Source organism: Sabethes cyaneus, chromosome 1 (genome assembly GCF_943734655.1).
Source record: "Sabethes cyaneus chromosome 1, idSabCyanKW18_F2, whole genome shotgun sequence".
NCBI classification, from domain to species: Eukaryota; Metazoa; Arthropoda; class Insecta; order Diptera; family Culicidae; genus Sabethes; species Sabethes cyaneus.
Genome location: NC_071353.1, coordinates 89,813,552 through 89,827,879, shown reverse-complemented (window position 1 = coordinate 89,827,879; position 14,328 = coordinate 89,813,552). Strand labels below are relative to the sequence as shown.

Genomic DNA, 14,328 nt, shown 5'->3' with positions numbered 1-14,328 from the left:
TATTACAGGTTTCAAGAACCACCGCTTTTTGGATATTGTCCAAATTTTTTTGGAGCTCTAGCTCTTCCAGGGAACGTTGTAGGCTACAGGGCACTACTCCGGTGGCTGAGATGACCACCGGAACTATACGTACGCCCTCAAGGTGCCACATCTGCTTTAACTCCTCGGCCAAGTCGTGGTATTTCGTTATTTTGGCCGAGAATGTTGACTGGACATTGCGATCCAGCGGTACAGCGATGTCTATGAGGGTAACGTACTTCCTCCTTTTGTCGTAGATCACAACGTCAGGACGATTGGCACGTATAAGGACGTCCGTAATAATCTCACGATCCCAGTACAACTTTATGCAGCTATTTTCCAGAACCGGGCTAGGCAGGTACTTATAGTAGGGTACGTAACAGTTTACCAAGTTGTGCTTCAAGGCGAGTTGCTGGTGCACAATCTTGGCAACTGCATTGTGGCGTCCTAGGTAAGCCGTTTCGGCTAAGGCTGGACAGCCTGCAATCACATGCTCGATCGTTTCCCCTACTGAATTGCACTTTCGACAACGGTCTTCTATATCTTCGTGCAATATGTACCTGCGGTAGTTCTTCGTCGTAATAACCCGATCCTGAATGGCTACCATGAAGCCTTCTGTCTCCGAAAAGAGATCACCTCGCACCAACCACGCATTCGATGCCACTTTGTCTATATGCGCTTGCTCTAATTGATGGGGGTGCGTCCCATGTAGTTCCTTTGCTTTCCACGTTTCGACCTTTTCTGGTACGGTTTTTAGGTCGCAGTTCAGCTGGTAATGCTCCTGCGCCAGATGCAGGGCGCTGAACCCGTGGTCTGCTTCACAGACAGTGCGGTAGACAACATGACGAGTCTGACTATCTATGAAATATCTCCGCAACTGCTCGATCTGGGATACGCATAGCGCTTGGATGTCAGTGACACCTCTTCCTCCTTCCATGCGTGGTAAGGTGATTCTTTCGACTGCCGATCTTGGGTGGTGCGAACGGTGCTTGGTTAGCGATACTCGCAAGGTACGTTCAATCGCTTCCAAATCCGTTTTGGTCCATTTAACCACCCCGAAGCTGTATGTCAACAAAGGCACGGCAAACGTGTTTATCGCCTTTACTTTGTTGCCGGCAGAGAGGAGTGATTTCAAAATACGGTTGACACGATACAGGAACCGTTCCTGCAGTTCTTTCCTGATAGTCGTGTGGTGAATACCTTTCAGTTGCAGGAATCCCAGGTATTTGTACGACTCACCTTCAATCATACTTCGAATTTCCTCCCTTTCGTTGATGCGGAAACTTTCAGCGTCCATTACTTTACCCCGATGGATATTTACGAGACGACATTTGTCGACGCCAAGCTCCATCCGAATATCGTTGCTGAACGTTGTCACCAGCTGCATTATTATTATTATTATTATTATTATTATTATTATTATTATTATTATTATTATTATTATTATTATTATTATTATTATTATTATTATTATTATTATTATTATTATTATTATTATTATTATTATTATTATTATTATTATTATTATTATTATTATTATTATTATTATTATTATTATTATTATTATTATTATTATTATTATTATTATTATTATTATTATTATTATTATTATTATTATTATTATTATTATTATTATTATTATTATTATTATTATTATTATTATTATTATTATTATTATTATTATTATTATTATTATTATTATTATTATTATTATTATTATTATTATTATTATTATTATTATTATTATTATTATTATTATTATTATTATTATTATTATTATTATTATTATTATTATTATTATTATTATTATTATTATTATTATTATTATTATTATTATTATTATTATTATTATTATTATTATTATTATTATTATTATTATTATTATTATTATTATTATTATTATTATTATTATTATTATTATTATTATTATTATTATTATTATTATTATTATTATTATTATTATTATTATTATTATTATTATTATTATTATTATTATTATTATTATTATTATTATTATTATTATTATTATTATTATTATTATTATTATTATTATTATTATTATTATTATTATTATTATTATTATTATTATTATTATTATTATTATTATTATTATTATTATTATTATTATTATTATTATTATTATTATTATTATTATTATTATTATTATTATTATTATTATTATTATTATTATTATTATTATTATTATTATTATTATTATTATTATTATTATTATTATTATTATTATTATTATTATTATTATTATTATTATTATTATTATTATTATTATTATTATTATTATTATTATTATTATTATTATTATTATTATTATTATTATTATTATTATTATTATTATTATTATTATTATTATTATTATTATTATTATTATTATTATTATTATTATTATTATTATTATTATTATTATTATTATTATTATTATTATTATTATTATTATTATTATTATTATTATTATTATTATTATTATTATTATTATTATTATTATTATTATTATTATTATTATTATTATTATTATTATTATTATTATTATTATTATTATTATTATTATTATTATTATTATTATTATTATTATTATTATTATTATTATTATTATTATTATTATTATTATTATTATTATTATTATTATTATTATTATTATTATTATTATTATTATTATTATTATTATTATTATTATTATTATTATTATTATTATTATTATTATTATTATTATTATTATTATTATTATTATTATTATTATTATTATTATTATTATTATTATTATTATTATTATTATTATTATTATTATTATTATTATTATTATTATTATTATTATTATTATTATTATTATTATTATTATTATTATTATTATTATTATTATTATTATTATTATTATTATTATTATTATTATTATTATTATTATTATTATTATTATTATTATTATTATTATTATTATTATTATTATTATTATTATTATTATTATTATTATTATTATTATTATTATTATTATTATTATTATAGAGTTTTGGCACTTCTCAGCAAAAATGCTGGAAACTTTCACCTACCCTCGGGCTTCTTTATGCCAAGAGGGGTTAGGCTCTGTGGTTCTCATTCATATATTTTTTTTTTTGTTGTTACGTCTGCTCCAGCTGTGTTTAATTGTGGTGATTCAGGAACCTCCTCGTAATATTACAGGTTTCAAGAACCACCGCTTTTTGGATATTGTCCAAATTTTTTTGGAGCTCTAGCTCTTCCAGGGAACGTTGTAGGCTACAGGGCACTACTCCGGTGGCTGAGATGACCACCGGAACTATACGTACGCCCTCAAGGTGCCACATCTGCTTTAACTCCTCGGCCAAGTCATGGTATTTCGTTATTTTGGCCGAGAAAGTTGACTGGACATTGCGATCCAGCGGTACAGCGATGTCTATGAGGGTAACGTGCTTCCTCCTTTTGTCGTAGATCACAACGTCAGGACGATTGGCACGTATAAGGACGTCCGTAATAATCTCACGATCCCAGTACAACTTTATGCAGCTATTTTCCAGAACCGGGCTAGGCAGGTACTTATAGTAGGGTACGTAACAGTTTACCAAGTTGTACTTCAAGGCGAGTTGCTGGTGCACAATCTTGGCAACTGCATTGTGGCGTCCTAGGTAAGCCGTTTCGGCTAAGGCTGGACAGCCTGCAATCACATGCTCGATCGTTTCTCCTACTGAATTGCACTTTCGACAACGGTCTTCTATATCTTCGTGCAATATGTACCTGCGGTAGTTCTTCGTCGTAATGACCCGATCCTGAATGGCTACCATGAAGCCTTCCGTCTCCGAAAAGAGATCACCTCGCACCAACCACGCATTCGATGCCACTTTGTCTATATGCGCTTGCTCTAATTGATGGGGGTGCGTCCCATGTAGTTCCTTTGCTTTCCACGTTTCGACCTTTTCTGGTACGGTTTTTAGGTCGCAGTTCAGCTGGTAATGCTCCTGCGCCAGATGCAGGGCGCTGAACCCGTGGTCTGCTTCACAGACAGTGCGGTAGACAACATGACGAGTCTGACTATCTATGAAATATCTCCGCAACTGCTCGATCTGGGATACGCATAGCGCTTGGATGTCAGTGACACCTCTTCCTCCTTCCATGCGTGGTAAGGTGATTCTTTCGACTGCCGATCTTGGGTGGTGCGAACGGTGCTTGGTTAGCGATACTCGCAAGGTACGTTCAATCGCTTCCAAATCCGTTTTGGTCCATTTAACCACCCCGAAGCTGTATGTCAACAAAGGCACGGCAAACGTGTTTATCGCCTTTACTTTGTTGCCGGCAGAGAGGAGTGATTTTAAAATACGGTTGACACGATACAGGAACCGTTCCTGCAGTTCTTTCCTGATAGTCGTGTGGTGAATACCTTTCAGTTGCAGGAATCCCAGGTATTTGTACGACTCACCTTCAATCATACTTCGAATTTCCTCCCTTTCGTTGATGCGGAAACTTTCAGCGTCCATTACTTTACCCCGATGGATATTTACGAGACGACATTTGTCGACGCCAAGCTCCATCCGAATATCGTTGCTGAACGTTGTCACCAGCTGCAACAGATGACGCAGCTTCTCCATAGTTTCCGCAAACAGCTTCAGATCGTCCATATAGAAGGTGTGGGTAATTATTGTACTCGTTGTCCCACTTTTCAATTGGTAGCCATAGCTGCTTCGGTTAAGTGCTTTGCTGAGGGGGTTCATCGCAAGGCAAAACCATGTTTCAGTTTCAATGGGAAAACATCCCACTGTATTTCAAGCAGAAATATATGCAATACTAGAGTGTGTATCTATCTGCATAAAAAGAAACTACAAAAATGCAAATATATGCATTTGCTCGGATAGTCAAGCAGCATTGAATGCTTTAAAATCAAAAACTCACACTTCTAAACTGGTGTGGGAATGCATAAAACTGTTGGAAAAACTTTCCTGTCGCAATATGGTCAACCTCTATTGGGTTCCTGGTCACTGCGGAATCAAAGGGAACGAAACTGCTGATCAATTGGCAAAGAAGGGGTCATCCATGCAGTTCATAGGACCCGAACCCTTTTTTGGACTATCTTCATGTGCCCTTAAAATGGAACTTAGGAATTTGGAAAAACTAAAGGTACAGTCTAACTGGAATATTACCTCGAATGCCCGGCAATCGAAACGTTTCATAGAGCCAAATGCTCTTCAATCACAAAAACTATTAAACCTTTCAAAATCCGACTTGAGCACATACACCGGTTTGATAACAGGACATTGTCCTTGTAAGTACCACCTGAAACTCATCGGTAAACTTAATGAAGCTAACTGTCGCTTTTGTAATCATGAAATTGAAAGCTCCGAACATTTGTTGTGCGACTGTGTTGCACTATATCATAAACGACGTAGATATCTTGATAAGGGGCTGACTCAGCCCTGTGATATTTGGAATGCTGCTCCTAATCAGGTGATAAATTTCATACGAAATGCATCACCTGATTGGGATAAATGCCAACAGTAGTTGAGGTGGCTCATCAAACTTTGATAGCTCACTGATACGACATGGCATAAATTAAAAGAGGACACACCACAATAGATCAAAATAATGGTCGCAGTGGTAAGTCCCCAACACGGGAAAAAAAAAGGCAAAACCATAGCGGACTGAATGTATCGCCTTGGAAAATCCCCCTTTTTATGCTGAGAGTTCTGGATCGTAACACCTCTATCCCGTCGGTAGTGTGGAGTGAAGTGTTCCACATTCCCATTGCGTGCTTCATTAACCTGATGATGCCACCGTCTATTTTATACAATTCTAGTACCTTAATTAGGTACGAGTGGGGTACTGAATCGTATGCCTTCTTGTAGTCGATGTACGTCATACTGAGGTTTCGCCTATTTCGGTTTGCCTGTCCCACAATGACTGCATCGATGATGACTTGGTCTTTACAGCCTTGTGTGTTTTTACGGCATCCTTTTTGTTCTTCAGTCATCACTCCATTTGCATCGCAATGGTACTGCACCTTTTGGGTGATTACCGACGAGAGCACCTTGTACAGGCTTGAAAGACATGTTATTGGCCTGTACTTGGCGGGATTAGTTGTGTTCCGATCTTTGGGTAGAAGATAGGTTACCCCTTTAGTGATGAATTCTGGCAGCTCCTGGGGGTTTCTTAGTACCGTGTTGAAGCATTCCGCCATCCGCCCATGGATTGCAGAGAACTTTTTATACCAAAAATTGTGCACAAAATCTGGTCCTGGTGCGGCCCAATTCCTGGTATACCGTGTAGCCTCATGGATATCCTCGGCGGTCACTGCTACGGGAGCCATGCGTTCAATTTCACCACTGCCTTCTTCCTCTTCTACCAACCACATCGCATTATTGTTGTGTTGAGCGGGGTTCTCCCATATATTGGCCCAAAACTGTGTAATTTCGCCAAGTTCTGGGAGTCCCTCGCTGTAATCGGTTTTGTTATTGCTGATGTGGTTATAGAACTCCTTTTCGTTAGTGTTGAACATCCGGTTTTGTTGTTTCCGCTTTGAACATTCAACATACCGTCGCATCCGTTTAGCAAGAGCACTTAACCTTTGTACATGGGTGTCGAGGATCTCAGTGATGTTGAGTTCACTGATATTTAGGAGCTCTGCGGGCTTGACGATTTCTTTCACCTGACGAACCAGCCTTCCTGATCGGTTTCCCCTCTTGTATTGTGTTAACCGACCTATCTTCACCCTCAACGATGCTATCCTAGATTCTAGTCGTAGCATCCATGCGGGTTTTCGTGTTTGGGGGCGTACATGGGCCTCACCATTACCTGGGGGGAAGGTCCGTACTCCCATAGTTCTCACAACGGCTACAGCTGCGGAATACACTATACATTGCAGTTCCTCAAGGTTCTCAGCGGTTTCAGTATACAGTGGCAAAACATCCTCGTTAAGGATTCTTACTGCATTCGTTAGCCGGAAGGAATATTGCAGCTTTGGTATCCGGTGTCGGGATAAGGGGTCTGTTCCCCGAAATTGTGTAACCGCTGCGTTCATTTCGAAAGCTAGTTCGTCAAGTAATTGTTGTCGTTGTTGGTCCATTGTTAGTTCTGGAGCATGCAATGATGGTTCCTCCACTGACATGTTTATGGATGCAGTCGATTCCCGCCGTGCTGCATCGTGCCCAACAGAACTCCTACTCGACACATCGCTCGATCTGTTCCCTGTACTCCCTAGTTCCCTTTGCACTTCCAGCTTGATGCTGTCTAACTCGGCGGTAGTGAGCATGTTGTTTGTCAATATTGCTCGTCGTCGGGTGTACAGCTTATTCCGGTCAAGCTGGTTGGCAAATCGAGGGAACCGCTCATTGAACATGTCCAGCATTCTAGGCCTGCCGGACATATCCGTCTCCAACCTCGTGCAAACGTAGTAGCAGCGGATCACATACATGTTCATCTCCCTCGTCCACATGATCCGCTGCCGTTGGCGGCCTGCCAAGGTGAGCGACTGACGTCGGTCAGCCGTAGCAACATTAGCAGGTGCAGCATTGCCTTGGTGGTGTCTGTTGCTGCTTCTTCGGTTTCGCGTTCGGTGTACGGGCTGAGCCCGTTATTATTATTATTATTATTATTATTATTATTATTATTATTATAGAGTTTTGGCACTTCTCAGCAAAAATGCTGGAAACTTTCACCTACCCTCGGGCTTCTTTATGCCAAGAGGGGTTAGCCTCTGTGGTTCTCATTCATATATTTTTTTTTTGTTGTTACGTCTGCTCCAGCTGTGTTTAATTGTGGTGATTCAGGAACCTCCTCGTAATATTACAGGTTTCAAGAACCACCGCTTTTTGGATATTGTCCAAATTTTTTTGGAGCTCTAGCTCTTCCAGGGAACGTTGTAGGCTACAGGGCACTACTCCGGTGGCTGAGATGACCACCGGAACTATACGTACGCCCTCAAGGTGCCACATCTGCTTTAACTCCTCGGCCAAGTCATGGTATTTCGTTATTTTGGCCGAGAAAGTTGACTGGACATTGCGATCCAGCGGTACAGCGATGTCTATGAGGGTAACGTGCTTCCTCCTTTTGTCGTAGATCACAACGTCAGGACGATTGGCACGTATAAGGACGTCCGTAATAATCTCACGATCCCAGTACAACTTTATGCAGCTATTTTCCAGAACCGGGCTAGGCAGGTACTTATAGTAGGGTACGTAACAGTTTACCAAGTTGTACTTCAAGGCGAGTTGCTGGTGCACAATCTTGGCAACTGCATTGTGGCGTCCTAGGTAAGCCGTTTCGGCTAAGGCTGGACAGCCTGCAATCACATGCTCGATCGTTTCTCCTACTGAATTGCACTTTTGACAACGGTCTTCTATATCTTCGTGCAATATGTACCTGCGGTAGTTCTTCGTCGTAATAACCCGATCCTGAATGGCTACCATGAAGCCTTCCGTCTCCGAAAAGAGATCACCTCGCACCAACCACGCATTCGATGCCACTTTGTCTATATGCGCTTGCTCTAATTGATGGGGGTGCGTCCCATGTAGTTCCTTTGCTTTCCACGTTTCGACCTTTTCTGGTACGGTTTTTAGGTCGCAGTTCAGCTGGTAATGCTCCTGCGCCAGATGCAGGGCGCTGAACCCGTGGTCTGCTTCACAGACAGTGCGGTAGACAACATGACGAGTCTGACTATCTATGAAATATCTCCGCAACTGCTCGATCTGGGATACGCATAGCGCTTGGATGTCAGTGACACCTCTTCCTCCTTCCATGCGTGGTAAGGTGATTCTTTCGACTGCCGATCTTGGGTGGTGCGAACGGTGCTTGGTTAGCGATACTCGCAAGGTACGTTCAATCGCTTCCAAATCCGTTTTGGTCCATTTAACCACCCCGAAGCTGTATGTCAACAAAGGCACGGCAAACGTGTTTATCGCCTTTACTTTGTTGCCGGCAGAGAGGAGTGATTTCAAAATACGGTTGACACGATACAGGAACCGTTCCTGCAGTTCTTTCCTGATAGTCGTGTGGTGAATACCTTTCAGTTGCAGGAATCCCAGGTATTTGTACGACTCACCTTCAATCATACTTCGAATTTCCTCCCTTTCGTTGATGCGGAAACTTTCAGCGTCCATTACTTTACCCCGATGGATATTTACGAGACGACATTTGTCGACGCCAAGCTCCATCCGAATATCGTTGCTGAACGTTGTCACCAGCTGCAACAAATGACGCAGCTTCTCCATAGTTTCCGCAAACAGCTTCAGATCGTCCATATAGAAGGTGTGGGTAATTATTGTACTCGTTGTCCCACTTTTCAATTGGTAGCCATAGCTGCTTCGGTTAAGTGCTTTGCTGAGGGGGTTCATCGCAAGGCAAAACCATAGCGGACTGAATGTATCGCCTTGGAAAATCCCCCTTTTTATGCTGAGAGTTCTGGATCGTAACACCTCTATCCCGTCGGTAGTGTGGAGTGAAGTGTTCCACATTCCCATTGCGTGCTTCATTAACCTGATGATGCCACCGTCTATTTTATACAATTCTAGTACCTTAATTAGGTACGAGTGGGGTACTGAATCGTATGCCTTCTTGTAGTCGATGTACGCCATACTGAGGTTTCGCCTATTTCGGCTTGCCTGTCCCACAATGACTGCATCGATGATGACTTGGTCTTTACAGCCTTGTGTGTTTTTACGGCATCCTTTTTGTTCTTCAGTCATCACTCCATTTGCATCGCAATGGTACTGCACCTTTTGGGTGATTACCGACGAGAGCACCTTGTACAGGCTTGAAAGACATGTTATTGGCCTGTACTTGGCGGGATTAGTTGTGTTCCGATCTTTGGGTAGAAGATAGGTTACCCCTTTAGTGATGAATTCTGGCAGCTCCTGGGGGTTTCTTAGTACCGTGTTGAAGCATTCCGCCATCCGCCCATGGATTGCAGAGAACTTTTTATACCAAAAATTGTGCACAAAATCTGGTCCTGGTGCGGCCCAATTCCTGGTATACCGTGTAGCCTCATGGATATCCTCGGCGGTCACTGCTACGGGGGCCATGCGTTCAATTTCACCACTGCCTTCTTCCTCTTCTACCAACCACATCGCATTATTGTTGTGTTGAGCGGGGTTCTCCCATATATTGGCCCAAAACTGTGTAATTTCGCCAAGTTCTGGGAGTCCCTCGCTGTAATCGGTTTTGTTATTGCTGATGTGGTTATAGAACTCCTTTTCGTTAGTGTTGAACATCCGGTTTTGTTGTTTCCGCTTTGAACATTCAACATAACGTCGCATCCGTTTAGCAAGAGCACTTAACCTTTGTACCTGGGTGTCGAGGATCTCAGTGATGTTGAGTTCACTGAGATTTAGGAGCTCTGCGGGCTTGACGATTTCTTTCACCTGACGAACCAGCCTTCCTGATCGGTTTCCCCTCTTGTATTGTGTTAACCGACCTATCTTCACCCTCAACGATGCTATCCTAGATTCTAGTCGTAGCATCCATGCGGGTTTTCGTGTTTGGGGGCGTACATGGGCCTCACCATTACCTGGGGGGAAGGTCCGTACTCCCATAGTTCTCACAACGGCTACAGCTGCGGAATACACTATACATTGCAGTTCCTCAAGGTTCTCAGCGGTTTCAGTATACAGTGGCAAAACATCCTCGTTAAGGATTCTTACTGCATTCGTTAGCCGGAAGGAATATTGCAGCTTTGGTATCCGGTGTCGGGATAAGGGGTCTGTTCCCCGAAATTGTGTAACCGCTGCGTTCATTTCGAAAGCTAGTTCGTCAAGTAATTGTTGTCGTTGTTGATCCATTGTTAGTTCTGGAGCATGCAATGATGGTTCCTCCACTGACATGTTTATGGATGCAGTCGATTCCCGCCGTGCTGCATCGTGCCCAACAGAACTCCTACTCGACACATCGCTCGATCTGTTCCCTGTACTCCCTAGTTCCCTTTGCACTTCCAGCTTGATGCTGTCTAACTCGGCGGTAGTGAGCATGTTGTTTGTCAATATTGCTCGTCGTCGGGTGTACAGCTTATTCCGGTCAAGCTGGTTGGCAAATCGAGGGAACCGCTCATTGAACATGTCCAGCATTCTAGGCCTGCCGGACATATCCGTCTCCAACCTCGTGCAAACGTTATTATTATTATTATTATTATTATTATTATTATTATTATTATTATTATTATTATTATTATTATTATTATTATTATTATTATTATTATTATTATTATTATTATTATTATTATTATTATTATTATTATTATTATTATTATTATTATTATTATTATTATTATTATTATTATTATTATTATTATTATTATTATTATTATTATTATTATTATTATTATTATTATTATTATTATTATTATTATTATTATTATTATTATTATTATTATTATTATTATTATTATTATTATTATTATTATTATTATTATTATTATTATTATTATTATTATTATTATTATTATTATTATTATTATTATTATTATTATTATTATTATTATTATTATTATTATTATTATTATTATTATTATTATTATTATTATTATTATTATTATTATTATTATTATTATTATTATTATTATTATTATTATTATTATTATTATTATTATTATCAGAATTTTTCACTTCTCAGCAGTAACGCTGGAAACTTTCACCTACCCCGGGCTATCCGTTTTGCCAAAGGGGTTAGGCTCTGAGGTCTCATTCATCAGTTATTAATTTTTTTGGTGTTTGAATGTTTGCTTCGGTTGGATCAGTTATGGTGGTTCAGGAACCTCCGTACAATGTTGCAGGTACCCAAAACCACCGCTTTCTGGATTACTTGTAGTTCGGTGCGCAGCTCCAACTCTTCTAAGGAGCGCAGTAGCGTACAGGGAACTAGTCCAGTAGCAGAGATTACTACTGGAACTATTCGTACTTCCTCCAGGTGCCACCTTTGCCGTAACTCCTCGGCCAAATCATGGTATTTCGTGATTTTGGTCGAGAAAGTTGATTGCACATTGTGGTCTAGCGGTACAGCAATATCGATGAGGGTGACCCGCTTTATCCTTTTGTTGTAGACCACAATGTCAGGGCGATTGGCACGTATGAGGACATCCGTTATGATCTCGCGATCCCAGTACAGCTTTACACAGTCATTTTCCAGGACTGGGTGGGGCAGATATTTGTAGTAGGGTACGTAGCAGTTTACCAAGTTATGCTTCAAAGCAAGTTGTTGGTGCACAATCTTGGCAACCGTATTGTGGCGATTGAGGTAGGCTGTTTCTGCTAACGCTTGGCAGCCTGCAATAACATGCTCAATCGACTCCCCTACTACATTGCACTTACGGCAACGATCCTCTATGTTTTCGTGCAATATGTACCTGCGGTAGTTCTTCGTTGCAATAACCCGGTCCTGGATGGCTACCATGAATCCTTCTGTCTCCGAAAAGAGATCACCTCGCACCAACCACGTATTTGATGCTGCTTTGTCTACGTGTGATTGTTCTAACTGATGGGGGTGCGTCCCATGCAGCTCTTTTTGCTTCCACGTTGCGATCTTTTCCTCGTCGGTTTTAAGAACGCAGTTCAGCTGATAGTCATGCTGCGCCAGGTGCAGAGCGCTGAACCCGTGGTCTGCCTCGCAAACAGTGCGATAGATTTCATGACGGTTCTGGCTTTCTACGAAATTATTATTAATATTATTATTATTATTATTATTATTATTATTATTATTATTATTATTATTATTATTATTATTATTATTATTATTATTATTATTATTATTATTATTATTATTATTATTATTATTATTATTATTATTATTATTATTATTATTATTATTATTATTATTATTATTATTATTATTATTATTATTATTATTATTATTATTATTATTATTATTATTATTATTATTATTATTATTATTATTATTATTATTATTATTATTATTATTATTATTATTATTATTATTATTATTATTATTATTATTATTATTATTATTATTATTATTATTATTATTATTATTATTATTATTATTATTATTATTATTATTATTATTATTATTATTATTATTATTATTATTATTATTATTATTATTATTATTATTATTATTATTATTATTATTATTATTATTATTATTATTATTATTATTATTATTATTATTATTATTATTATTATTATTATTATTATTATTATTATTATTATTATTATTATTATTATTATTATTATTATTATTATTATTATTATTATTATTATTATTATTATAATTATTATTATTATTATTATTATTATTATTATTATTATTATTATTATTATTATTATTATTATTATTATTATTATTATTATTATTATTATTATTATTATTATTATTATTATTATTATTATTATTATTATTATTATTATTATTATTATTATTATTATTATTATTATTATTATTATTATTATTATTATTATTATTATTATTATTATTATTATTATTATTATTATTATTATTATTATTATTATTATTATTATTATTATTATTATTATTATTATTATTATTATTATTATTATTATTATTATTATTATTATTATTATTATTATTATTATTATTATTATTATTATTATTATTATTATTATTATTATTATTATTATTATTATTATTATTATTATTATTATTATTATTATTATTATTATTATTATTATTATTATTATTATTATTATTATTATTATTATTATTATTATTATTATTATTATTATTATTATTATTATTATTATTATTATTATTATTATTATTATTATTATTATTATTATTATTATTATTATTATTATTATTATTATTATTATTATTATTATTATTATTATTATTATTATTATTATTATTATTATTATTATTATTATTATTATTATTATTATTATTATTATTATTATTATTATTATTATTATTATTATTATAATTATTATTATTATTATTATTATTATTATTATTATTATTATTATTATTATTATTATTATTATTATTATTATTATTATTATTATTATTATTATTATTATTATTATTATTATTATTATTATTATTATTATTATTATTATTATTATTATTATTATTATTATTATTATTATTATTATTATTATTATTATTATTATTATTATTATTATTATTATTATTATTATTATTATTATTATTATTATTATTATTATTATTATTATTATTATTATTATTATTATTATTATTATTATTATTATTATTATTATTATTATTATTATTATTATTATTATTATTATTATTATTATTATTATTATTATTATTATTATTATTTATTTAATTCAATTCATCCGACTTTACGTCTTAATGAAATTAGATTGGATTGGGAAA

General features: G+C 34.8%; 2 protein-coding genes across 2 annotated transcripts; both read right to left on the bottom strand.

The window, feature by feature from the left end:
* Positions 1 to 2,114: 2,114 nt before the first annotated feature.
* LOC128732947 (probable serine/threonine-protein kinase clkA) lies at positions 2,115 to 2,951 on the bottom strand (the record flags this gene model as incomplete). Its single annotated transcript, XM_053826429.1, has 1 exon — positions 2,115 to 2,951. A coding segment is annotated over one exon (837 nt), but the record flags the coding sequence as incomplete, so codon positions are not given.
* Positions 2,952 to 7,759: 4,808 nt separating this feature from the next.
* LOC128745928 (uncharacterized) lies at positions 7,760 to 14,076 on the bottom strand (the record flags this gene model as incomplete). The annotated part of the gene is made up of 2 exons (XM_053842990.1): positions 7,760 to 11,617; positions 12,642 to 14,076. Coding segments are annotated over 2 exons (5,277 nt in total), but the record flags the coding sequence as incomplete, so codon positions are not given.
* Positions 14,077 to 14,328: the final 252 nt, after the last annotated feature.